Below are 27,461 nucleotides of genomic sequence, written 5' to 3'. Positions count from 1 at the left end.
ATTTTGGTACACTTGAATTAAGACAAAGCTAAATTAAAAGTAACTTTTCAGCCAGAAGTAGAGGATTGTTGTAAGTCAATAATTCCTTAATATTAATGGAAAAGTACTAGTTCAACGGCAGATTATTACACTAAGATGAGACATTTTTCCCATGTTGTAAGTGAAATGATCTGCCTTTGAACTAGTAGTTTTTCATCAATATTAAGGAATTGACTTGAAACAAACTCTTGTTTCTTTCTGGAAAGTTACTTTTTGTCTTATTTCAAGTGTATTAAGAAATTTGCACTAGAAACTAAACCAAAAATACTTGGTAAGATATGTTGTTTGGCCCTCTTCTTTCCCTTTCCCCTCATTCCTGAATGTTTTCCTCCATGTCCAGGCTGCTGTTACTTTGTCACTTTGTAACAACAGTCTAGTCTCTGGAGTCCTTCTTCCTCTCTTTTGTGTTACTTCATGGTTCTTCTTCCTCGTTAAGGTTCCCTTTTATTGTGGATTTTTCAGGCTGCACAATATTGCTACAATGTTAAATAGTGCTATTGTTGAACACTTCGATTATTTTCCATCGTCACATTGTTCCCACTACAAGATTTTTAGCACCTTACTCACTAGAATGCATTAGGACTGCATTCTAAATCTATTAATTATTAGGAATCCAGTGAGTTTGATTGCTCTCCTTTTAATTTTATTTATTATAACATCAACATCCAGATCTTCAGAAGACAGCTGAGGTTTTAATCTGGCTGGAGGAGTTTCTTTGTCCCTCCTCTATTTTCTATATAGAACATTGCTTGGAGAACTAAAATAGCCGATGGAGTCATTTTTAGTCCCCAGTCCTCTGGAGAAACGGTTTGTGTGTCGAAGTCATTTTCTGTGTCAAGCGCTCGAGTCTTAACTATTCCAGACATCATTCGAGGGCCGAAATGTAACAAACATTTAAATGTGGAATTAAATAAATAAAATGTACACATTTTTTGTCTCAGAAGCTTGGTAGAAAAATAAATCGATGTATTTAAATCTGTAAATGTATTCAGTTATTGCATTGTTGCTTTGCTGCAGAGCGCCGTCAAACTGTCAGCTCTGACCGTCAAATAGGATTAATAAGAACACCGAGAACATTTTTTTTAAATTCTTTTTTAAACCTTTAAATAGAGAAATTAAATGGTTGGATCCTGATATTTGTGGAAAATTATGCAAAAATGAAAAAAAAAAAGCATTTCCAACATGGCAAGAAAAAATGGATTTGTGAATCTATGATCAATACTTTTAGTGTCGTTTAATGAAATTATTTCATAAAAATAAAAAAACGGGTAAAAGCTGGATTTGTTTGGTTTTTGAAATGTCATTGACATTCATTGCTTTGCACTCGGCTCTCTGTATGTCGGTAAACGATCTCTGCAGCTTTGCAGAAGAACAATTATTTCACTGAGGGCTTATGGGTAAAAAACGCTGGTGGACAGGAACAAGGGCCAAACAAAGACAAGAGGAAGCATCAGAAAATATGTCTGAGGAAGATGTAAGACGAGGAGGAGGATGGAAGACAGAAATTTGTGGAATGCCTTTGCTGGTTGGTCCTCCCTGATAAAGGGTTAGCATGGGAGGAATGTGACCCTGAAAAGTCTGGATAAACAGTGTGGAAGGAGGGGAGTTAACACTCAGCAGAGGGGAGAGGGAGCTGTGGGATGGAGAGGAGGAAGCTCGTCGCCAGCGGAGAGGAAAAAACATGGTTAGTTCATCCCACAGCTGGACAACTGGGGATGGGTTGGTAGATGAAGGTTATCAGCTGCCTGTAGACCAGGGAGTCATGAGAAAAATCAGTTGTCTGCTTGAGCGCATTAAATGGCAAAACCTCTAATTTCTGGAACGGCACATGAAATTTGGGGCCATCACCCGGTGACTGGGCAGCCTTTTAAATCGCGGTACGTCAGTCAGGACTTTAGAGTTGTATCTGGAGTTTGGTTGGTTTTATTTCTAAAGCTTTGACCAACTTATACCAATTTTTGTTGTCAAATTAAGATTTCTCTTTAAAAATTGCTATATTGTAGTTGTATTATTTATACAGCAGAGTTGTCAAGTGGTGGAGGAAGCAGTCAATGTAAAAGAAGGTTGTCCTTTGTTCCCCCCATTTAAAAAAAATAAAAAATACTATTAACCAGTCAGAGGTGGGTGATATGGACTTCAAATTTGAAGATATTTTGCAGTAAGGTCATTTTATTTATATACCACATTTTCAGCAACTAGGCAATACAAAGTGCTTTACAGGAATTAAAAGGAAATACAAACAAAATAACAAACCAAAGGAAAGAGCAAGAGAAGAAAAATAATCTAATGTTGATCTAAAATATGTAAGCTAAGTGCTCCTGTTCAGGGTTGCTAGATAAGTATTGTTGTCTAAATCCTTTCCTGGAATTAGACCACAGGATAAAAAGAAAGACTACTGTGTTCTACTATAACAATAAAAGTGATGATAAAAACAATTTACTTTTTTATGCAACTGTATGACCATGACTGTGTGTCGCAGCAATTATAGTCCCACAAAAACAAATAATGTTCTTGAAAAACATTCCCCTTTTATAATATGCTTCTTTAGAACACCAGTCATGTAAAAAAGTGTGATTTCTATCACCAAACTGCACATGGTAACTATGTTTTCAAATATTTATTGATGCTTTTGTTGGAACAGTGGAGAAAATGGTAAAATTATCACAATAAAGACATTTTGGGCAGATTTAAATATCATTAGCTGGAATTTATTGTGACGGTGAATCAACATCCTTAAATTTATCACAATAAATAACAATATGATAAACACCCGCCCCTAACCAGTCATTAAGTGTTGCTGCCTTAGGCCTCTCATGTTAGCAGCTAGTGCATTCAGAGCAGAAGTCTCCATGATTGAGTTTAGATCCTTATCTTAACACTGAGATTTCCAAAAATCTGTCAGCACTCCTAGATCCAGCATGCTTCCTGTTATCTGCTAAAAATCTGGCTCTCCTTCTCAGTATGAATAAACTGCAGCAACAGTAAATACAGCTTCCTTTAAAAGAGCTTAAGCTTGTTTTCCCCAGAAAACGGGAAGGCGGGTGACATCACTGCTATTTATTTTCCACCAACTTGGGGTTTCTATAGTTACATTTTTCCTGAAATAAAATCTTTAAAAACAGAAGATTTGATTAATCTGTAAAAGCCCTACCACAACCTCTTGGTGGTTAGATATTGGTGTACACTAAGAAAAATAATCAGATTTCAGATAGTCTGCCCAGTCAGAGCAGCTTAATCTGAATCTGATTTCTTCTACAAAGTTTTGACTAATCTCGTGTTAAACCAACCCAATTGGTCATACTAAGAGTAGTGTGTATAATTCTGTAATACTTCATTTCTGACCCTTTCTTGTTGTTTATTATTTCATTTAAGCTTTGAGAAATCCCAGCTTGTTGGGGTTTAGTGTCTTTTCTCCTATAAAGTGTATCAACTCAGCAATAGATCATCCATTTCTCACAGGGCAACTCACTTTGTAGAAGTCAGTTAAAGCATTCAAACTTAACCTGACCTCTGCTGTGATTTTCTTTCTCATTGCTCTTTTGGAAACTGCTGAGCATCAGACGGCTCTGTGTCCTATCAGACGAGGGGAAAAACGTCCGGCATCAACAGCCGTGGTGTCGCTGCAAAAACGGTGTCATGCTCCTGCAGTTTTGGAATGATAATTGGACTGATAAAGCCCCGGGCTGTGCTGTCAGTCACAGCGGTTCATGCTGGGTTAATTCCCCACAGCGCTGCAGCTTTATTGTGACTTTGATGACTTGGATTTTGCACACTTTCTCCTTCCCGGTTCTGGTTCTACTGGTTGAGTCACTTTCTGCAAAGTGCTCTGTCAACAAGATGTTTACGAGCACAAAGCTGTGTGCAAAAATGTTCACAAGAAACTGTGGGAAATACAGTGTTGCACTTAAACTTGTACGTATGCAAATAAGAAATGAGTATAAACTACTTTTTTGGGATTTATTCAGAATTTGTGATGTTGAAGCTTGCTCCTCTAACCCAGGAAGACTTTCATTCTCTTAATCGGTCTCATAATATTGTTCTGAACATAAAAGTTGAAAGCTTGTTTCAAAACTGGTTTCGAGTTTGTATTGGGTCTTTTCCCCATTCAGACTTTGGTTTACAAAATACTCAAAGCTATTTCTTTGTTCCTGTAGTCCTTTGAGGTAAATTGAGCATTTTAATCAAGATAATGATGTATTTTTAGCATGTGCTCTGCTAGACTCAAAAACATATTTCACTAAAGCCATAAAATTTTGAATAGCAATGATGATTTTAAGATTCAACAAACATGATTTGTGACCTAATTTAGAGCTTAATGTGCTTACAATTTGATGTAATGCAAATGTAAAACTTGACTGACAGAAAATGGTCAGATATGCATGAAGTCACGTTAGCGACTCGGCTCTACCTTCCCCCACGACTCTCATTCAGCTCCTTCAGACTAGCCAGCAGTCATTAGCGAACATCTGGTAGATCTGCGGATCAGCTGAGCTCATTGTAGAGCGACTTTTCAATAAAACGCTGTTGAAAACGTTTTTAAAGGGTTAATAGAGGAACCATGTTGGGATGACTTCCTAAGGCGGAGTTTTAGAAAGAGCAGGAGTTTTTAAAGAGACAGAGGCCCAATTTCAAGGCGTTAAATTACAAAGTCAAATTTCTTTTAAATCATATTTGATACATGTACAGCATTTTTATAACAACTGAAATTTACATATGTACTTGATTGTGCTATATAATGGCACTATCTGGCTTCAGCGTCCAAGGTTTTAAAATGGCCAGATTGTTGGTGAAAATTTTTTTTAGATGCACAAAATCTTTACAGTTTTGAGTCAAAATTAAATTATTGAAGACATTCAACTTATACAACTTCATGTCTTTATTTTTATGCTTTTGTTATCCTTATTACACTGAATCTGTGTCTGAGCTTCCTGTTCTAACTGCTCCCTCTCTCTTTCCAGCCACCATGTCAGACGCGGACAAGTTTCTGTACGTGGACCGCAACCTGGTCAACAACCCGCTGGCGCAGGCCGACTGGGCCACCAAGAAGCTGGTATGGGTCCCCTCGGAGCGCCTGGGCTTCGAGGCCGGCTCCATCAAGGAGGAGCGCGGCGACGAGTGCACGGTGGAGCTGGCGGACTCCGGGAAAAAGATCAAGGTGAACAAGGACGACATCCAGAAGATGAACCCGCCCAAGTTCAGCAAGGTGGAGGACATGGCCGAGCTCACCTGCCTCAACGAAGCGTCCGTGCTGCACAACCTGAAGGAGAGATACTACTCTGGCCTCATCTATGTGAGTACGACACCCTGCAGAGATGTTGTACATATTCATATGCTTATACGCGTATGCCAAAGCAGCAAACGTTTTTACTTCTTGCTGCGCGAGTTTTTCTGGCTTTTGTGAAACATCTCCAGTGTCTTTTGATCTCGGTCCAATCTAATCATCTTCTCGTTAAGCCATCCATGGCTCAAGATGTTCCATTGTGTGTAAGCTGCAAATGGAAGGAAAATGTGCAATCTGTTAACATTCCTCTGTATTGAATTGCTCCATCTTCTTCATCTTGAAACTATCCTGCAGTACTGTAATGTTTGCTGCGTTCTCTCTGTTTGGGATCGAATCATGTAAACAGGAAGCTCCAGAGAACAATGTGCTCCAGAGTGCAAGAGGTTTAAAAAAAAAAAAAAAAAAGAGTGAGAAAGAACGGCACCAGTTCAGGCTTTTAAAAAAGGGGCATGGAATGTAAACCATGTTGTAACGTTGATTACTTTCCCCCATAATTAATGTTATTTACCCTCATTTTTCTGTCCTGGGAGTGATTTTGTCCCTTTGACACACAGTTGTGACCCGGTCATATCAACAAAGAGCGTTGTCCCCCTCCCCCTTCCTCCACAGATCCATTCTATGGATGGTTTCATAGCTCCGCACTCAAAATGGAGACTCTCTCAGGGGAAACGAAGTGTACTGTAGATGAAGATGTTCAAATCTTTATACAAATATAAAAAGCGAGTTCCCTGATCAGTCATGCAATACATGAACGCTCCTCAGTTTAAACTTGTAGCTGGGTGGAGCTCCGATTACATAACTTTGTATTACAAACCAGAGTTCATGTGAAAATTTCAGCGATGAGGTAATAAAGTATGGGCCAGTGTTATTACACAAGTTAACAAAACTGCAAACAAAATCCCCTCCTCACGGCAAGGAGGGGATTTATTCCCTGTATGTCAAACCATTCTGGTACTTTTCCTCTATATGATCAGTAACTAATCATGTTTTATTACTTTTCCCTTTTTTAGATTTTAAAGGGGCAGTGTTGTGTAAAATCAACTGTTTTGAGCTTTATGTCATGCTATAACATTATTCCCTTATTAAAAACATACCTGGAGTGTTTCCTTGATTCTCTCATGCATGTTTGAGAAATCCTTTAATTTCCCATGGCAACCATTCAGCTGTGTAAAATGCCTGGGTGGACCTAGCCCCGTCTTCAAGGACGAAGCCCCTCCTCTGAGCTGTAGTTTCCAAGCTTCTCCCTCACAGAGCAGCCCTCCCTAAAGACTCCTACAGACTAGCCAGCAGCAATTGGTAAACACCTGGAAATGCACATATGCTGAGCTCATTATGAGCTACCTCTCAGTGCAACACCAATGACTTCCTGAAGGCGTTTCAGAAAAGGCAGGAGTTTTTAAAGAAACAGAGACCCAATTTCAAGCTATTGAATTACAAAGTCAAATTTCTTTTTAGTCATATTTGATATCTATAGCATTTTTATAACAACTGCAGACAACATAGTTTCTTGATTATGCTATAGAATACTGTCTCTTTACAGGAATTATTTTAATGTTTTGTTTTGGTATTGGAGAGTAACTATATACAGGTGTGATATGATTATTGTTATTAATGCAAATCTCAAACGCAAATGCTAGTGGAAAATTATAGAATATTGCGTTCTTTTATTTTCTTACTATTACTTTAGCGTTGCAGAATATCTCGTAAATATCCTACTGCAGTATTATTAGCTTTATAATAATATGACAGCTGTTTGGAGTGCAGTAATCATTGGCTAATGCATGCCTGGTGTTGAACTTGCATTCTCCATTCCAGTGTTTATATTTAACTGGTTGGGAGGAGTCTCAAGCTCTCACCTGACACATCTGGCATCGTGAGTGCCTAATATTGCCTAATAAGGCAATGTTCCCTAATTATGTTCCCATCATAAGACTTTCCTAAAGAATTAGTTTAAACTGTACTGTAATACTAACGAAAGTGGAAGCATTAATTGTACTACAAGTATAAAAATACCACTTTAACTGTATAAGAAGTACAAAAAGAGACGTAGATTATCTTACTGTCTTATTATATATTTGGTGTCCTTTAGGGGTGTCCTGATCTGATATTGATTTTGTTAATTGGTCAGATATCAACCAAAAAACAAGTATCAACTTATATCGACCTGCATCTAAAATTTCTGATGAAAACATTCCTCTCCAGCAATTACTCCGCCCCAGAATTTCTATCCAGCAGCCTTTGCATCCCACACGCAAACCTATTGATTAATAAGTGGGTTGGTTGTTTTCATACCAAATGTTTTCTGTGAGAGTAATATAACTTGATTAAGCCTTTTCTAACATTCCACACTGCAAAAATGAATAATAAAATTATGTATGATTCTTTCTGATATTGTATCAGGTCAGTATCAGTATGGACCGATACTCAAAGCTGTGATATCTGTTTCGTATCAGAAGTGGAAAAGTTGTATTGAGACTTCTAGTGGCATTTTACCAGACAATCTTCCTAGTACTTTTCTACAATCTGTTAACTAATCTTTAAAAAAAACAACAACAAAAAACCATCGTCTATGTGTTGATTATTTGAAGGCAGTGTTTTCTAAATTGTCTCGTGTCCATCCTGCAGACGTACTCCGGTCTCTTCTGTGTGGTGATCAACCCCTACAAGAACCTGCCTATATACTCCGAAGAGATCGTGGAAATGTACAAGGGCAAGAAGAGACATGAAATGCCCCCCCACATCTACGCCATAACCGACACGGCGTACAGGAGCATGATGCAGGGTGAGCCGCTGCACCCGTCGCCTCGTACCTGCGGGCCATTTTCCTCTCCATTTATCTGTCACAAACGCACAGGATTGAAATATTCTGCTCTAGCAGGTTTCTCGCTTCAGTTAGCCGTTTTCCTCCTTTTACCGCAGTGTGTAATCAGTGACTGTTTAGTAGCCGTGGCTCCACTCCGAAGGCCAGAGTTGGGATTTCCTGTCGAGGGTGTTTCTTCAATCCACCTCCTGTATGGCTTTCCTTTTTTCCCCAGAACTCCCTTGGATGCAGTGCATACCACATTAGCTAATCCTCTTTCCCACTGGTGTAATTTTTTTCTTTTTTTCCCTCCTCCTCCACACATTGTACTCCAGACCACATTTCAGGAGGCGATACAATAATTAGGCAGTTAGAAATGCTTCAGTCACAGGAAGCCGGATATTGATTTCCTGTCTGCGGTCGGTGTATTTCCTGTTGCATAGGCGTAAACTTGTACACACTGTTGATAAAACGCTCATGAAGTTTCTGTGCAAAGTTGACAATATTCATATTTTTTACCTTTTTTTTTACAGATCGGGAAGACCAGTCTATTCTTTGCACGTAAGTAACCAAGTTTCAACCAGGCTTGTCTTAGTAGCTCACATTCTTCCTTTTATTTTCTTATCTGATTGCATTTTTTGTTTTTTGTTTTTCTTGTCATCTCCAGAGGCGAGTCTGGTGCTGGTAAGACAGAGAACACCAAGAAGGTTATCCAGTATCTGGCTCATGTTGCTTCCTCTCACAAGACGAAGAAAGATCAGGTCAGCCCCGCCTGTTGTCTTACAACCTCCACGTTTTTACATATCAGTTTAATCCAAAAGGATTTTTTAATTTAGTTTTTCCTGTTAAAGCTACATACTCATGTGTACCTGTGTGATTTGTGTGGACAGTAAACGATTTTCTTCAGTAAGAAAACCCGGCAGTGTTCTGCTCTAAAGGAACCACCTTTTTTTTTTCTAGATGTAAAAACTGACTTTATCTGATGTTTAATTGAACCGGAAAGTTGTGCAAACTCAGGCCTTTTGTCAGGCAAAGCAGGAGAACCTGTTCTGGTATTCTTCTTGTCAGCCACATTTGATGCAGCGCAGACGACCCCGGAAGGGCTTTAAAGAAACCACACCTTTCATCCCTTTTTGAGGTTGTTTTTCTTTTTTTTTTGTCCCCCATCAACAGGGTTCATACCTGTCACATGTGAGTTTATCCTTCCTCCTCCACCTGCTTCTGTCACCATGTTCTTTTTTTTTCTATCCTTTCTCCTCCCCCACTCCTTCATTTCCCACCCGCTCGCTGAAGCCTGCTCTGTTTTGGGAGTCACTTTGTATGGAGGGCAGAGGTGACATGTCTTGCCAGCCATTAGGAAGTCAGGAGGAAGTTTGTTTGCAGCTCGTTGGCAGCCGTACATGTTCCAGTGAAAAGTTCAACCAGACAATAAGTAGTGGAAGAGGAGGGGGGTCTGTATAGATGGAAATATATCCATCATCTTTTTCTTTATTGGTTCATTTTTTTTATGATTTGTCTGGTTGAATTTTTCATTAAAGCGCTATTTTATTGTGCAAAAAATCCTGAATTGCTTCTTTGGTTTTGCTTTGTTTTACAAGAAGGCTTTAAATTTATTACTAAGATTTTTACATTTTGCACAGTGACTTGCAAATGTTTTTGTTGAGATGTTTTTTGTGTCAGACTAACAAAATGTTGTATGTATTGGCCAATGGAAAGTAAAATTATGCATGGATTTAAAAAAACGTAAGTGATAAAGTAGAGAAAACCTGCAGTTAAGTTGTTTTTGGCCCCCTTTGATTTTTTTTTTTTTCCAATTCAGTCAGAAATCAAATAACTTCTTCAAAGCACTGCAACAATTTAAACAACTTGACTGAAAAGCTGCCTGCAGAAGCACAAGGCTAACATTTATACTGTTAAATTAAACTAAATTACATATCACTTCTTATATTTAAATCATTAAATAAAACCACAAAAGGAAAGAAAACAGACGCATCACGATTTTATTGTTTTTAGTATATTTGATTTACACTCATTACTTAAATAAAGCAACCAGGCGTCTTTAGAGGCTACCTAGTTAGCAAAACGCAGCTAATGCTGTACGTCGCCCCGATCACAGCATGCACATGGTGACCCATGGTAGTGGCAGTATCATGCTCTGTAGTACGTACCAGGAAGCTGTTAGATTAGAGATGACGGACTGTAAAATGACATACAGTATTTATGTTCAATAATACTTCAAAATAATTTGAAACAGATGGTTCAAACAGCAAAAGTAAAAATCCGAACTATTACCCCAGTTTTTGGAGTTTGCAAGAGCAATCGGTTCATTTCATTTAAATGAATAGTAATATAATAGTCTTTTTTTCATCTTTCTTGATAGTAAATCATATAGTCACTCATCCAGTTGAATAATCAACCGAAGTACATAGGCAGAGATGCAATGCAATGTTTTAAAATGGCCTACTCAAAGTCCAGTAAATCCACCTGAGCGTCTGGGAGAAGACTTTACTATAGTCATATTTATCAGCTAAGCAGGGGCTGACTACATGTTTTTCACACTTTTCATCTTTTTATTTCTACAAAAAAAGCTGAAAATTCTGCATAATTTTCCTTCCTCTTCCAAACATGTTTTACGTTCTGTCAACTGGTAATCTAATAAAACACATTAAAGTCTGAGATTGCAAACTGACAGAATGTAAAAAAAAAAAAAGATATTAAAAATAATAATAAAAAAACAAGTTGAAACCTTTTGCAAGGCACTGTGTTGTTGAGTATGTGTTTACACTTCAAAACGAATCATTTTGAACTCGAGTCATGCTTGTTTTGGACATTTTTTGTGTTTGTGTGTTTTTAACCGTTCACCAAGGGTTTCTTAAAGCCTTAAATTAAATAAGGATGGACTGAAAAGTTCCCTCTCCTGAGTCTTCACTGGACTGTTCTTCTCTGTATCAGGTGCTGGGTTTGTTGACGGTCTCTGGGTCTGGGTTGTTGTTGGGGCACTAATGCGTCATGTGTTGGGTTTTATGCTTGGGTGCAAAATGTGTGTTGCTGCTGCTGGTCTGTGTTATTTAAATGTTTTTTTTCCCTTCTCAGATGTAAACTACCTATGGTCAATCAGCTAACATTAATATTCCTGAATGTTTGATTTTAGAATAAAATGAAATTTGGCTGAATGATTTTAGACCAAATCTCAGCCTTTGTTTACCATTCTAATGACAGAATGGTAAACAAAGACTTTGGATGACGAATACTTTTGCCAAAATTGTCGTCATGATGTGACTGAGTATGAGGGCCACGTTAAGAAAATTAAAAATAAAATAAAATTATGAAGGAAAAAGTCATATTATTATAAGAAAAGAGTCAAAAATGATATGTTGTCAATATTTTTCTGGTAATATGACTTTATTCTCACATTATTACAACTTTATTCTCGTAATACAACTATTGTAATACCATGATTTTATACTTGGATTTGAATAAATAAAATTTCCTTACTATGGTCCGATTATTCCGTCGTATTATGAAGTATGAATTTTAACTTTTTTATATATATATAACATTCTCTGCAAATCTGTTACCTTCCACCAGGGGGAGCTGGAGAAGCAGCTACTGCAGGCTAATCCCATCCTGGAAGCCTTTGGAAATGCCAAAACCGTCAAAAATGACAACTCTTCCAGATTTGTATGAATGATTACAAAGTTAAGATTTCTCATCAATTTTTAGTTTCACATTTTGTTTAAAATGATTTATTTTTCCCCTTGCAGGGAAAATTCATTAGAATCAACTTCGATGTCAACGGCTACATCGTTGGTGCCAATATTGAAACCTGTATCCTGATTACTGAGATTACATAGTTTTCCCTTTCTGCTTCGTTTGAATGATTTAGGAATTGAACGTTTGAGCTGCTAAATTAGTTGTCAAAATCCTTCCTTGACAAATTGACCTCAAGACTTGCTGGAGAAATCCCGTGCCATTCGCCAGGCCAAAGACGAGAGGACGTTTCACATTTTCTACTACATGCTCACAGGAGCAGGAGACAAACTACGAAGTAAGAGGCTGCTTGGATATTTAGCAGAAGGTTTACTATTGGTCGCGTTCTTGTCACTTGGCTTGAACATCAAATGTCTCCATTTTGCCGTTGACCACAGACGAGCTTCTCCTTGAAAATTACAACAACTATCGATTCCTTTCCAACGGAAACGTCACGATCCCGGGACAGCAGGACAAGGATCTGTTCACAGAAACCATGGAGGCCTTCAGGATCATGGGGATTCCAGAGGACGAGCAGATCGGTAAGGAATCGACTTCTAGTATTAGAATTTACATCCCAGGTCTGGAAAACTTCTGGATATCTTGACTATTCCTGGTCCCAATTTCCAGATTTATAACCACATTTCTGCCTGACGGTCTAACCCGCCCTGTGTCCGGCTTTCAATCCGGCCTTTTGTTTTATGCGACAGGCATTTGGGTGTTGAGTTCCCATTTAAAGCGTTTTTAAAAGGAGGATTTTCTTTCTCCTTAAAAACATTAGTTTTCCTCTTGATGTTTAAGTTCTTTAAAAAAAATCTGAAGGGGAAAAAACACTTTCTAGTACCTTGTAAAACCAATGTTTTACATTGTTTTATAGTTGCTGTAAAACAATGTAAATGTTTTCAGTGAAAATGCGAGCAGCAGCGTTCTGGATCAGTGTGGCATAAACTTCATGCATTTCTGCTCATTTCCTTCTTTGCGTAGGAATGTTGAAGGTGGTGGCCGCAGTGCTGCAGCTCGGAAACATGAGCTTCAAGAAGGAACGGCACACAGACCAAGCCTCAATGCCTGACAATACAGGTAAAGATGAACCTCATCTCTGCACATTGAAGTCTTTTTCCCCCCCCTCCCAATCAGCTGCGATAATACCGTTTCTCTGCACCAGCTGCCCAGAAGGTGTGCCACCTCATGGGCATGAACGTGACGGACTTCACCAGGGCCATCCTGTCCCCCAGAATCAAAGTGGGCCGAGACTACGTCCAGAAGGCTCAGACTCAGGAGCAGGCGGAGTTCGCCGTGGAGGCCCTGGCCAAGGCTACCTATGAGCGGATGTTCCGCTGGCTGGTCATGAGAATCAACAAAGCGCTGGACAAGACAAAGAGACAGGGCGCCTCATTCATCGGCATCCTGGACATCGCCGGCTTTGAGATCTTCGAGGTGAGAAACGAACCCTCCTGGACGACGTTGACGTCCACACGCACGCACGACGATCGGTGGGTGCTGAGCAGTTTCCTCTTCTCTTTGCAGCTGAACTCCTTCGAGCAGCTGTGCATCAACTACACCAACGAGAAGCTGCAGCAGCTCTTCAACCACACCATGTTCATCCTGGAGCAGGAGGAGTACCAGAGGGAGGGCATCGAGTGGAGCTTCATCGACTTCGGCCTGGACCTGCAGCCGTGCATCGACCTCATCGAGAAACCGGTTGGTTCCTCTGGTCTTTCAATATTTTAGTACGAGAAGATTTCTTACCAATATGTTGTCCAACATTCTCGCTCTCTCTTCTGCCTCCAGGCCAGTCCTCCTGGTATCCTGGCTTTGCTGGACGAGGAGTGCTGGTTTCCCAAGGCAACGGACAAGAGCTTTGTGGAGAAGGTGGTCCAGGAGCAGGGCACACACCCCAAGTTCCACAAGCCCAAGAAACTGAAGGATGAAGCAGATTTCTGCATCATTCACTACGCTGGCAAGGTAGACCTGCACCCTCTGTCCTCATGCAGTCTCCTTTATACCATGTCGACACTAGCTGCGTTTCTGTTACAAATGTAAAACACGCTTGTCAAACAAAATGGCGGCTCTGGGCCTGCTGACATCACTCTGAACTATGGAAACCAAATTTTTCCAAACAATAAAACCTCAAAAACCAAAAGTTCAGCCCTGCCCAAAGCCATAAACCGTGCTTGAGATTTCCTGACGATGCGTTTCCTGTCAGGTGGATTACAAAGCAGACGAGTGGCTGATGAAGAACATGGACCCCCTGAACGATAACGTCGCCACGCTCCTCAACCAGTCCACCGACAAGTTTGTGTCTGAGCTCTGGAGGGACGGTGAGTTTAGGCGGACGTGGCTTCAGTAGGGTCAGGTCTTTTCTCTAAACTGTTCATAGTTCTCACTTCTTTTACTGTCCGGTTCTTGGCCTCTGTCTTTACCTTTTTGTCAAACCTCCGCTGGTCGTTTGTCTGTTTCTTCCTCCGTTTGGCCCCGTTCTCGTCTGTCATTTATTTATTTATTTTTCCTGTCGGCTCTCAGAGGTACAGCATTGTCAGAGAGCTTATTTTTACCAACGTTTTCCTATTCTGCACTCTGATTCAGGTGAAACAGATTCTTTCTTACTATTTTCCCCCCTGCTGTTTGTTTTGTGTCTCTATTATTATTAGCCGTAAAGAAAACTTTAAAAACAGCTTTTTTTTTATTCATCCCATACTGAACATATGAACTACTGGCCTTAAAAAAAACAACTCTAATAATCTCTGGGTCATTGTTGCTCTTTCATTGGACTCTCCTTTTCTCCCTCTGTGTGATAGCGTTGTGTGGGGACCCCTGGTGTTGGTCTTGGGTACTGCAACAGTGCAGCAATGGGTATATACTGCATGGGTTTGGTTTTGTCACCACCTTTGGCACACATACATATTCAAATCTGCCATCGCACATAGTTTTCACTCCGATAAACAAACTGTCATCGTTTACGGTTGACAGATCTCTTTAAGTCACTGCATTAAATATATTGATTCAGTTTTGTTTTGTTTTTGTCATGGTGTGTTATCCTTCTGGCTTCACTGGCTTCTGTGACTGGCCTGTTGTCCTTCTTTTGCATTTACTCGCCGTTTGTGTGGTGTTCTAGTGGTTCTGGTTCTGTAAGCCACCTCCTGTGGTCCGGTGTGTGTCTTCTTGAGACAACCTGAGACAACGGTCCTCTTCATTATTCCTTGTGATGTGCATTTGCCTTGAGTTTGCTTGGTTAGACATTCAGACCACCTGAAACTCATTTGAGGTCAAACATAAAGCATGTTTTTTTTTTTTTCTTTTTTTTTTCCACTTTCCAGTGGACCGCATCGTGGGCCTGGACAAAGTGTCCGGCATGTCCGAGATGCCCGGTGCCTTTAAGACCCGTAAAGGCATGTTCCGCACCGTGGGCCAGCTCTACAAGGAGCAGCTGTCCAAACTAATGGCCACACTGAGGAACACCAACCCCAACTTTGTTCGCTGCATCATTCCCAACCACGAGAAGAAGGTATGTGTGAATTATGGTAACATTAGTAAGAATTATTTTTTCTAAATGTCTTAATTATACATATCCTTTTCAAAAAGTTTGTCACATGTCCACTCAGATAAACAACATGCATTTAGACTTTGAAATATGTGTATGACGGATCAATAATGCTACATCTGTTGGGTAACATTTTTTAACATAATAATTGTGTTGTAGTTTGTTTTGTATTTACTAGAGATGCACCGATCCACTTTTTTCACTTGCAAGAGCAATTCCAATATCTGAGGTTTAGTATTGGCCGATACCAATCTGATATAGAAAATTGTTGCTGAATTGACTAAAAAGTAGTTTTTTTTTTTTAATGCAAGTATAAATGTACTGAATGCCACATTTGTTTGATAACTCTGCACTAGTACAGCACATTTAAATACACAAATAGCTTCACAAGCTGGGCCAAACATGCAGATTGACCAGCATGGCTCCGTCTTTCCAGGCTGGAAAGCTGGACCCCCACCTGGTTCTGGACCAGCTCAGGTGTAACGGCGTGCTGGAGGGGATCCGTATCTGTAGGCAGGGATTCCCCAACCGCATCGTTTTCCAGGAGTTCAGACAGAGGTAAGGCAGCAGAACCCAATGTTTATTTATTATTGTTTGAGCAGAAGAGGAGAGCATAGAGATGAATAAATGTTCTTTTTCTCAGGTATGAGATCCTGACTCCAAACGCCATCCCCAAGGGCTTCATGGACGGGAAGCAGGCCTGCGTCCTCATGGTGGGATTCCTGCAGACGTAGGTTTACAATCCCCATGTTCCTCTGCAATCCAACTTAGCGATTGTTTTCTTCTTTTTAATATCAGATCCAGTCTCTGGAGCTGGATGCCAACCTGTACCGCATTGGCCAGAGCAAAGTGTTCTTCAGGGCCGGAGTCCTGGCTCACCTGGAGGAGGAGAGGGACATGAAGATCACCGACATCATCATCAGCTTCCAGGCCTGGTGCCGAGGCTACGTGGCCCGCAAGTAAGACGAGAGCCCCTTTATTCATTCCTAAACCAGTTTACATGGAGTCAAATGTTTTTAATGAATCAGTCTCAGTATGACGCTGCCACCTCCGTGCTCAGCAGGTATTGAACTATACAGGCTATAAAAATTTGAACAATATTATAATTATATATTATAATATTGTTAATAATATATATACAATTATAGCAATTCTGCTATCAGAGGATCAGAAATCAGCCAAAAATGTCAGAATCTTGACTAAAAACTGAGGTTTCTCTAAACATGATAAATTCAACTCAGATAGTTTTAGACTAAGTTTTTGTACAGAAGTTTAACTTCCAGAGCGTGCCATTAAATCCAGGAGCTGTTTATTGTTTTAACAAACCTTGTCAATCCAACAAGACGAGTTTTATATCTCGTTTTAACAAGAGTTTGTTTAATGAGACAGAAAACTACTCTCTGACAGATTTCAGCTCATTAGAAAGTCATAACACGGCTAACTAACGACTCTCTTCCTCTTTATCCCATTTCCTCTAAACATCTAAAAATCCCAAGTCGTGCTGCTGGTTTACTGTTACGACCTTTCTTGTTCAAAAGACAAAAATATTTTGGTTTTGATGAGCCATAAATGTCGTGACAAAACTTTTAAAATGGTGTCATTTTACAATTTGTTGAAGGTTTGTATGTTTCACCCTGAAAAACAAACGCATTATTACAAGCATAAAAATGAGACTTTTTCCAATAGCACTTCTAAATTTGTAATTGTTGGGATTAGTGATGATTTGTTGTAGTGTGTGAATGTTTCTGATGGGCAGCGTTTTGCTTGCAGGGCTTTTGCAAAGCGACAGCAGCAGCTGACGGCCATGAAGGTGATTCAGAGGAACTGTGCTGCTTATCTTAAACTGAGGAACTGGCAGTGGTGGCGACTCTTCACCAAGGTAACCCTCAAAGAAACATCCTACTGATTAAACTTTGCTTTCTTCTTTTCTCACTCTTCCGGATATAAACATTTCCTTTTCCCCTGTTAGGTGAAGCCTCTGCTTCAAGTCAGCCGGCAGGAGGAGGAGATGCAGGCCAAGGATGAAGAGCTGCATAAGGTGAAGGAGAAGCACCTGCAAACTGAGCAGCAGCTCCAGGAGATGGAGGAAAAACATCAACAGGTATCGCTTTTGAGAAAAAAACAACGCTTTACACAACTGCTCATGGTTGATAAAGGCTAACCACGAAATCATCTGGTGTCATTTACCAGCTGAATGCCGAGAAGATGGCCCTGCAGGAGCAGCTGCAGGCTGAGACGGAGCTCTGCGCCGAGGCCGAGGAGATGAGAGCCCGCCTGGCCGCCAAGAAGCAGGAGCTGGAGGAGATCCTCCACGACCTGGAGGCACGTGTGGAGGAGGAGGAAGAGCGCGCGTCGCACCTGGCTGCTGAGAAGAAGAAGATGCAGCAGAATATCTCCGTAAGAAAACAGACGGTTCTGATAGGTGGTTCCTCAGGGTCTGATCTGCCTTATCAAATATCTCGTCATGGATGTGCCAACAGGACCTGGAGCAGCAGCTGGATGAAGAGGAGGCAGCCAGGCAGAAGCTGCAGCTGGAGAAGGTCACTCTGGAGGCCAAGATGAAGAAGATTGAAGAGGACGTCATGGTTCTCGACGATCAGAACAACAAACTACTCAAGGTTTGGATTCTGGCATATTTTCTCCTGATAACCAAGTCCAGTGGAGTTGAACTGGAGGTCATCAAATTGACCATTTAAAGCTGCAGCGTGTAACTGTTGCTGTCTGACGAAATGTGCTTCACCCGACCAAAAACAACCAATCAGAGCCAGGAGGCAGGTCTTAGCGCTGTTGATCAATCTCTTGTACCTGCTGCTAAACATCGTCATCAGTGTCTTCACAACTAATATGAAACCAGTGCTGGCTGATTTTTTTTTTTGTCGTGCCACAATTTTATTTACATTTTTTTTCTCCTCATCCAGGAGAAAAAGTTGATGGAAGAGAGAATCTCTGAATTCACCACCAACCTGGCAGAGGAGGAGGAAAAATCCAAGAGTTTACAGAAACTGAAGACGAAACACGAGGCCATGATCACAGACCTGGAAGGTAGGAGAAACATTTAGAATCAGGGTGCTTGAAATCCTTGAAAAGGCTTGAATTTGAATGAGCTCTGCTTGATTTCTGCATAAAATCCTCAAAAGTGCTTGACATTCAAATTTCATAGCTTTATGCAATTGAATGTTTTATTTAAAGCCTAAATATGGAAAAATATATTTTACAGTTGAGACCAGATATTTTTATAACCTAATAATAGACATTATTTTTTCTTATCTAAAGTTAAATCAGACTAAACTTTTCTTCTTAGGTCAGTTAGAATCACCAAAATAATTATTTGTGAAAACTAAAGTTTTGTTATATTTTAGTTCACTTTGTCCCTGCTGTAGAATGTCGAATACCATCATTAGACATTATTAATAGCAGGAATAAATGATGACCTATAACACTGAACTTATATTGGTTCATTTAGTTCATTTTGCTTCTGAAAGTTCAGAAATTTAGTTTGGACAATTAAAAAAAAAAATCCAGATTTTCCAAAATTTTAAGTAAAAAAAGAACAGAAGAAAATTCTGTTAATTGATATCATAGTTTTATCACACAGTCCTAGTCCAAGGTGGTATGATTTCTACCACCTTTCTCTAATCAATAATCGATCACCTCGTGTTCAGATCGGCTGCGTCGGGAGGAGAAGGCGCGTCAGGAGCTGGAAAAGAACAGACGCAAGCTGGAGGGCGACTTCACCGAGACGCACGACCAGATTGCTGAGCTCCAGGCTCAGATCGCCGAGCTGCGCGCCCAGCTGGCCAAGAAGGAGGAGGAGCTGCAGGCCGCCCTCGCCAGGTCTGCTTGAGCGCCGAACGTCGCCTCTGCGTAAAACCCATCAACTTGTTGCCTCAGTTCACTAAACTTTGCTGTGAATGTCCTCTGTTAAGAATCGAGGAGGAGGCCGCCCAGAAGAACATGGCTCAGAAGAAGATCAGAGAGCTGGAGGCTCAGCTGTCCGAGCTGCAAGAGGACCTGGAGCTGGAGAAGCAGGCCCGCGTGAAGGCCGAGAAACACCGCAGGGACCTGGGGGAGGAGCTGGAGGCCCTGAAGACAGAGCTGGAGGACACCCTGGACTCTACAGCGGCTATGCAGGAGCTCAGGTAGGAAGACTGCTTCAGTTCCCATTCACCTTATGGAAGGTAAATTTGCTTAATGGAAACGTTTCAATTTATAAAAAACTCACATTTTTCAATGAAGTAGGAGGATCATGCCGCTGCATGTTTAATTGTGGTTCTTAAGTTTCAGCCTTTTCTACTTGGAATTTGTAGGAAAAAAAATGGGTCAGGCTTTCTCAGTGAAACCTGTCAAAATAAGCAATAAATAAATAAATAAATAAATTGCATAATAAATTATAGTAGTCAACAAATATTGGCCTTTAATATTTTTTAAAAATGCTGCAAACATTTGACATTTACTAAACACTTGGCTTGGATTTTGTAAAACAGAAAGTTCAAACTGGCACTTTTGCTCGTTTTCCCCTTCAAAGCTTGAATGATCGTTTTCTGAAACACAATTTTGGTTACAGATTTTATAATCTGTTTTAATTATTGTTGTTTTGTTTAAATATTCTTTAGAAATTGGCATTTTTGTGTCTTTGAAAGGGCTCATTTGCATTAATATGCCAAGATTATAATTACATCAGTTGAAAATGGTCTCAAAATGACGATATTATCATTTATCGCAATAATTTCCTGGACAATTCATTGTCCAGGAATATTTCTTATTGCGACTGTTTCCAGGTGACTGAGTTAGTGGTACTTCAGTAAGAGGCTCTTCATGGCCTGAAGGTTTCTGACCTCGTCTGGTTTTGTGAAAGCGAAGCGTCTCTTGAAGGCATTGATCTTCTCATAAGTTCGCTGTCCTCTGCTGCTGCTCCTACAGGACCAAACGTGAGACCGAGGTGACTCAGCTGAAGAAGAGCCTGGAGGAAGAAGCCAGAGTCCACGAGCATCAGCTGGCTGAGATGAGGCAGAAGCACAGCCAGGCCTTCGACGAGCTTAACGAGCAGCTGGAGCAGGCGAAGAGGGTACACTCTCCATGCTACTACCCTCTGCTCTTTCTTTCTCCACTTGTATCTTCTTAACAACAACCACTGACTTTCTGTTTTTCCCCCTGCAGAACAAAGTGTCGATGGAGAAGGCCAAACAAGCCTTGGAGTCTGAGAAGAACGAGCTGACCATCGAGCTGCAGACGCTGATGCAGGGCAAGACTGACTCCGAGCACCGCAGGAAGAAGGCTGAAGGACTGACACAGGAGCTGCAGGCCAAATACTCTGAGGCTGAGCGCCAGAGGGTGGAGCTGGCTGAGAAACTGGCTAAAGTGCAGGTACGTTTCTGGATCCACCGCTTTCCAAATTGTTAACCCTGGTATCCATCAAATACGGCGTACGATCACTGACACAAGGTAAAACTCACTTCGACAATCTACTGAAGTTTGTCCTTTCTTTTCATCTCTCCACAGGCTGAGCTGGACAATGTTAACGGCATGTTGAGTGAGGCTGAGGGCAAATCCATAAAAGCCAGTAAAGACTTCTCGGCTGTGGAATCCCAGCTGCAGGACGCCCAGGTACAACATGGCATAACCAAACGTAGCTGCAGACAGAGCTGACCCAACAGCTCAGAAAGAAACTACAGCTGTTAAAAGTACTGTAGTAAGATGATGTCTGCAAACTGTCTCCTCCAGTACCTACAGACTGATGTGGCCTTATTTAACGCATGTTTATAAACCTGCAATTATCCTGCAATTAAATCAGTTAATTGCAGGATAAATTGAAATCCTCTAAATAATTTCCATTTGCATGATTTATTATTTTTTCTCTTTGTATCAAAAACTGGATGACAGAAGTCTTCGGTCTGGTGCTCTGGTCTCAATTAGCCTCTTTTTTTAAGGATCATTTTATTTAGAGACTTCATCATTCATTTTGTTTTGTTAATTTGGATATTTAAAATGTCTTCCAGCTCCAGAGTTAAATGTTCATTTAAAGTTTATTGATCTTTGAGAATTTAACTTTGAGAAAATAACTTCTGGGACAATTTATCGTCCAGCTGAATTTGTTGTTACAGGCCTACATGTTGATGCGCTATAGAAATAATACTGATAAAAAGAAAATAAACATAATAAATAAATATTATGTTTTAACTTAAACATTTTTTTATACTTTTTTATTATTATTATTTTGAAAGGACCATCATACTTTAAAGTTCAACTTCGTATTTCGACACAATAGGCATTCCGTATTGACTGTGTGAAAGGTCAACAGACTTCACATCACTATCTCTGAGCTTGCAATCTTTTTTCTATTTCCAACACATTTCTAAACAGACAACTTGGCAATTCCTCTAGATTTTCATCAGAACAAATAATCGTCTGCATATAATGCCCGCTTTCTATGTTTCAAACATTAGAAATATCATTTATGTATAATAAACAGACCAAGTACTCACCTGTGGGGGACACCGCAAGCAATGCTGAGCACTATTTTCTTTACCTTCAGTTTGTCAGATGCTGTACGAGTCTGAAAGCTTAAACCTTACATACGTCATCATGCAACTGTTAAGTCAAAGTTTGTGTCTTGCTGTGCCACAGGAACTCCTCCAAGAAGAGACGCGTCAGAAGCTCTCCCTCAACACTCGTCTGCGGCAGCTGGAGGACGAACAGAACAACTTGAAAGAGCAGCTGGAGGAAGAGGAGGAAGCCAAGAAGAATGTGGAGCGGCAGCTTCAGACGGTGCAGGCTCAGGTGAGACGCACCAATCAGCTGCTGGAGCAAACTTTCTACTGACAATTTTATTCAAGTGTTTCAACACCAGTGTACCGGTCGCACTGATAACAAACGAGCAACGCCTCTCCACAGCTTGCTGACATGAAGAAGAAGGTGGAGCAGGACGCCGGCTCCCTGGAGTCCGCCGAGGAGGGGAAGAAGAGACTGCAGAGGGACCTGGAGAGCACCAACCAGCGGCTGGAGGAGAAATGCGCCGCGTTTGACAAGCTGGACAAAACAAAGACGCGTCTGCAGCAGGAGCTGGACGACCTGCTGGTGGACCAGGACCACCTCCGACAGATCGTCTCCAACCTGGAGAAGAAGCAGAAGAAGTTTGACCAGGTCGACGAGAGATGCCGAAGCAGGAATCGCCGGGGTTTCCGTTGAAGACCGAAGCCGTAACCGTTGGCTTTCTGTCGTTTCCAGATGCTCGCAGAGGAGAAGAACATCTCTGCGCGCTACGCGGAGGAGCGAGACCGAGCTGAAGCCGAGGCACGCGAGAAAGAAACCCGTGCTCTGGCTCTGACCCGAGAACTGGAATCTCTGATGGACGTCAAGGAGGAGCTGGACCGCAACAACAAGCTGCTGCGCGCTGAAATGGAGGATCTGGTTTCGTCTAAGGATGACGTGGGCAAGAACGTAAGTTTAAAAAAAAAAAAGAAAACTTTTTCACCGGCTAACTACTCTTTCTTGCAAACTCCATCCTTAACTCTCCATCTGCCCGTGCTCTGCAGGTCCACGAGCTGGAGAAGTCCAAGCGTGCCATGGAGCAGCAGCTGGAGGAGATGAGGACTCAGCTGGAGGAACTGGAGGACGAGCTGCAGGCCACAGAGGACGCCAAGCTGCGTCTGGAGGTCAACATGCAGGCCATGAAGGCGCAGTACGAGAGAGACCTGGCAGGGCGCGACGAGATGGGAGAGGAGAAGAAGAGAGCTCTGGTCAAACAGGTCTGTCCGTCCCTGGGTCACTGACAGGAACGAAGCCCGGCTGATGTTTCTACGCCTCAACTTTTCATGTTTGGTCACAATATAACAGCAAGTTTCACTGGGTTTGACTGAGATTCTATCTGATTTGACTAATCGACATAATTTTAAACTTTTTTTTACTACAAATAAAAAAAATCTAAAAGTGTGTATTTGGTATGATTTAGAATAAAGTCATAAGGATGAAGTTGAATGACAACAAAATCAAAATAATACGAGAATAAAGTTAATTAGCCATGCTGTGAAAACCAAGGCAGCGCAGCAGACGGGTCAGGAAAACAGGTTGTAATGTGACCAGATATGAAAACTACTTTTGGTTGTTAATCATGGTTATAGGCAACGACTTCACATTTCTTGTGGCTAACATCAGCGGACGTGACCCCTGTAGGTGCGTGAGATGGAGATGGAGCTGGAAGACGAGAGGAAGCAGCGCTCTGCCGCCGTGGCGGCGCGCAAAAAGCTGGAGCTGGACCTGAAGGAACTGGAGGCTGCCATCGACACGGCCAACAAGAACCGCGACGAGGCCCTGAAGCAGCTCAAGAAGCTTCAAGTGAGCACAGCTACTAAACCCTAAAGCTATTAAATGTCTTCCCAGGACCTCAGTTTGAACTTTTTTTTTTTTTTTTTGTAATCCTCAGGCTCAGATGAAGGATCTGCTCCGAGAGCTGGAGGACACTCGCATGTCCAGAGACGAGATCTTGGCCCAGAGCAAGGAGACGGAGAAGAAGCTGAAGGGCATGGAGGCCGACATGATCCAGATGCAGGAGGTCGGTGAAAACACCAGGTGTCCAGTTCGCCTACCACCGACCACCTGCTGATTACTGATGTGTTTTTTTTAATTCCTCCACCATAATTCAGGAGCTGGCAGGAGCAGAACGAATGAAGCGACAGGCCATGCAGGAGAGAGACGAGCTGCAGGACGAAATCAACAACCAGGCCGCTAAGAAGTAAGACTCCTGTCAAAACGAGCTCGACTTTCCTTCATAGTCTGTGTTTCTGAACCTCTGATCCGTTTCCCCTCAGCGCTCAGGCTGCGGAGGAGAGGAGGCGGCTGGAGGCTCGCATCACCCAGCTGGAGGAGGAGCTGGAGGAGGAGCAGTGCAACACGGAGCTCATCAACGACCGGCTGAAGAAGGCCATGCTGCAGGTCCGTCTGTGCTTTAACGGTCGCCTTTCACCCAGACCGGACCAGTTCAAACCCAACTGGTTTGTCTCCTCTTTAGACCGACCAGATCAACGTGGAGCTGACCGCAGAGCGCAGCACCTCTCAGCGGCTGGAGGGCGCGCGCAGCCAGCTGGAGCGCCAGAACAAGGAGCTGAAGCTGAAGCTGCAGGAGCTCGAGGGAACCGTCAAGTCCAAGTACAAGGCCAACATGGCCGCCCTGGAGGCCAAGATCGCCCAGCTGGAGGAGCAGCTGGACATCGAAACCAGGTGTGGAAACGTGGCTGATCTGAACAAATTAATTAATTAAAAATTAATTAAAAAAATTCTGACTTCTGCCTAGCAAATATTCAACTTTTCAAACGCTGAATTTTCTTAAATAAAATTTTTCAAAATAGACACCTAATGCGATATGCAGTTTACTCAAGACTAGGAATTGTGATTCCTTAAGGAACCAACTTAAAAAATGTTTTTCTGAACTTCTACTAATGCCGTGCTTTTCCTCAGGGAGAGGCAGACTGCCACCAAACTGGTGAGACGCACCGAGAAGAAGCTGAAGGAAGTCATCCTGCAGGTGGATGACGAGAGGCGCAGTGCAGAGCAGCACAAGGACCAGGTCTGCCTCTCACTTCCTCTGAAACACATATGAAAACGTTAGCTTAGCCTCCCTTTAACTAGACCGCAGGCATAATGGAGGGGCTTTGCACCGATGTCGAATAAATGCTTTTGTTCATCCAACCTCATCAGAGTTAATTTGTCCTTTCCAGGCGGACAAGTTGAACTCTCGCATGAAGCAGCTGAAGCGCCAACTGGAGGAGGCTGAGGAGGAGGCCCAGAGGGCCAACGCCAACCGAAGGAAACTCCAGAGGGAGCTGGAGGACGCCACGGAGTCTGCAGACGCCATGAACCGCGAGGTGGCCTCCCTCAAGAGCAAGCTGAGGTAGGAAGACCACGACGACGCACAACTCCCTCAGCAGCAGCATCATGTCACAAAACAAGAGATGACTGATGCAGGTTATACCATAGATTTTCATTCTGGACCGAATGTAGATCATGAACGTTCTTAAAGGGCCGGTTGTGCTGGAATCTATTGATAAAACTATATCCTGTTAACATTTTAATGAATAGCTCTCTGCATTTGGTAAATAGTTCAAATTAAATATTGGACGTTTTCACATTGATCAGTCCCTCTAGGATTACTTTTTTTCTCGTTTTGTGCAAATATATTAAAACAATTTAGCAAAATTTGCACTTAAGTAAAACTTGTATTTATTTTATATTCTCCATGCTTTCATAGAGAATAGCAGCAGTGTTGAACAAACACTGCCACCTGCAGGTGGGAGTTAGCACCACTGAAGCCCAATGTTTTTGACCATTTTTGAGGAAAATTTGCAATAAAGTCACATCTATTTATTAGAGCAAAAGAAGGCATTAATCTGCTGATTTTGAAGGGATTTCATGAGGGCCGCATAAAAGCTGCAGCGGGGCCAGATTTGGCCCCCGACCCTTGACCTTGACACACGTTCCTTTTAATAGACCTGATTAGCTTTTCCTAACTTTAACTTTCTGTTCCAGGCGTGGCGACTTGCCCTTCAGCGTAACTCGCCGCACTGTCCCTCGCGTGGAAAACGTGGAGAGCGATGAGGAAGCCGAGCCCAAGGCCGAAGCCCCGGAGCCCCAAGCTTAAAGGGCCCCATCCTCCGGCCCCTCTGCCTCTCGCCTCCTCCACGCTGAATCCTAACCAGAAAGAGCAGCAAATACTGGAAAGAAGAAAGAAAATCATGTCCAGACTAAAGGCAGGGATTCTGCTCAGTCCAAGTTCAGTCCTGCGACTGTCCGATCTATCCGAACAGCATCAAACTATGCATCCATAGCAGCTACACGCCAGTAAACGTAGACAATCGCTATTCCAACACACTCTCACATTTCTTTTTTTTTTTTTTTTGGCTCAATTTCTTTCATCACTTCCTTTTTCATTCTCTGGGAAAAGTAACTATTTTTATAAGGAAAATTTAGACTTGTAATAGACCTGATTTAGGATTTATTTTTCTAATAGAAGGGAAAATAAAAGAATGAAGCCAATTACATGGAAGGGGACCAAAGTAAATATCAAGTAGAAGTTTCTATTATGCAGACATTTTTTTTTTGTTTCGTTTAAAATAATGGCTAAGGATGGTAAATGCTTCATGTGTATCATGCTCATTTGTTGCTCTTCTTTGAGGTTCATAAAGATTTATGCAATATCCTGAAATGTACTCGACACGCCTAGCTACGATTAGCGCTCGTTTCAATGTTTTGGCCGAGAATATTTTGTATGTGAAGTTGACCGAAGATGTCCTGAAGGTTTTAATTGGTGCGCTGAAATTTTCTTAATTTTGCACTGAAGAAAAGTTATGAACCTAAATGACGTACCACTGCATTTGTGGAGTTCCAACAAAACGGCAAAGATGCAGCTTTGAAGTCTTTGAATGACCATGCGCACACACACACACACACACTGCCAACACACACTATAAAAAGCCTTAAATGCAACTGACACCTACTTGGCAGGGTTCACAGCTGTTGTTTGCTTTCTGGACGTACATTGATTGTCATTTTTCTCGCCATCAGTGTTTTTCGTATGTTCAGGGTGAAGTATAAATGGTAGGGTAGCTTTTTTGTTTTTTGTTTTTTTGACTCGCAGCACACACTGTATTCTTAGGGCACAGCTTGCTAAGAGAGATGAACCAAAGGCAGATATAAGAGGGAGGGAGATTCTTTGATACTCTACAGCTTGGCAGCAGTGTGGTATAGATAAGAGATTGTTTGCATGCGATCTGGTGGAGATATCGTGACATGAAGCCCCTCACAGGCTGTGCCCAGGGTCACCTTTTGGCTCACACTGCTGGAAAGTGAGAGGATTGTGTTGTTACTTCCAAAATAACGACTCATAATTCGAAAGATTGCAGATTTCGTACCTACTAAACAAAGGCGATCCAAAAGAAAAAAAAAGGATTTTAAATAAATAATGTGCACCAGTTATTTTGTAACGTTTATCACCGCAACTCTGGCTGGATGTCATGTGGTCAATTATGATATTGCAAATAAAGATGCTTTCTAAACTGCCA

General features: G+C 41.6%; 1 protein-coding gene across 2 annotated transcripts; it reads left to right on the top strand.

The window, feature by feature from the left end:
* The first annotated feature begins 4,975 nt into the window (after window positions 1-4,975).
* myh9b (myosin, heavy chain 9b, non-muscle) lies at window positions 4,976-27,461 on the top strand. 2 transcript variants are annotated; one of them, XM_007576418.2, is made up of 40 exons: window positions 4,976-5,329; window positions 7,946-8,102; window positions 8,654-8,681; window positions 8,788-8,881; window positions 9,294-9,311; window positions 11,709-11,801; window positions 11,885-11,948; window positions 12,070-12,168; window positions 12,269-12,412; window positions 12,855-12,950; window positions 13,036-13,307; window positions 13,398-13,571; window positions 13,662-13,835; window positions 14,077-14,191; window positions 15,188-15,375; window positions 15,848-15,969; window positions 16,055-16,124; window positions 16,210-16,370; window positions 17,182-17,290; window positions 17,381-17,512; window positions 17,602-17,808; window positions 17,892-18,029; window positions 18,330-18,453; window positions 19,074-19,245; window positions 19,338-19,550; window positions 20,332-20,476; window positions 20,569-20,775; window positions 20,911-21,015; window positions 22,036-22,188; window positions 22,303-22,551; window positions 22,636-22,848; window positions 22,944-23,156; window positions 23,581-23,742; window positions 23,831-23,959; window positions 24,051-24,139; window positions 24,216-24,339; window positions 24,416-24,624; window positions 24,862-24,970; window positions 25,122-25,294; window positions 25,930-27,461. In XM_007576418.2, the coding sequence occupies exons 1-40, from the start codon at window positions 5,003-5,005 to the stop codon at window positions 26,039-26,041; spliced, it is 5,883 nt and encodes a 1,960-aa protein (XP_007576480.1). In that variant the 5' UTR covers window positions 4,976-5,002; the 3' UTR covers window positions 26,042-27,461. The 2 variants fall into 2 exon arrangements, with proteins under 2 accessions (XP_007576480.1, XP_007576482.1); XM_007576420.2 differs by lacking the exon at window positions 9,294-9,311.

Source organism: Poecilia formosa, unplaced genomic scaffold (assembly GCF_000485575.1).
Source record: "Poecilia formosa unplaced genomic scaffold, Poecilia_formosa-5.1.2 Scaffold407, whole genome shotgun sequence".
Taxonomy (NCBI): Eukaryota; Metazoa; Chordata; class Actinopteri; order Cyprinodontiformes; family Poeciliidae; genus Poecilia; species Poecilia formosa.
This window is presented reverse-complemented; position numbering and strand designations above follow the sequence as displayed.

Excerpts from the sequence above, each read along its gene's own strand:
- myh9b (XM_007576418.2), top strand. The coding sequence starts at position 5,003 with ATGTCAGACGCGGACAAGTTTCTGTACGTGGACCGCAACCTGGTCAAC. Across the intron at positions 14,192-15,187 it reads GTCTGAGCTCTGGAGGGACG|TGGACCGCATCGTGGGCCTG; the intron begins GTGAGTTTAGGC and ends TCCACTTTCCAG. Across the intron at positions 22,552-22,635 it reads AGCAGAAGAAGTTTGACCAG|ATGCTCGCAGAGGAGAAGAA; the intron begins GTCGACGAGAGA and ends TGTCGTTTCCAG.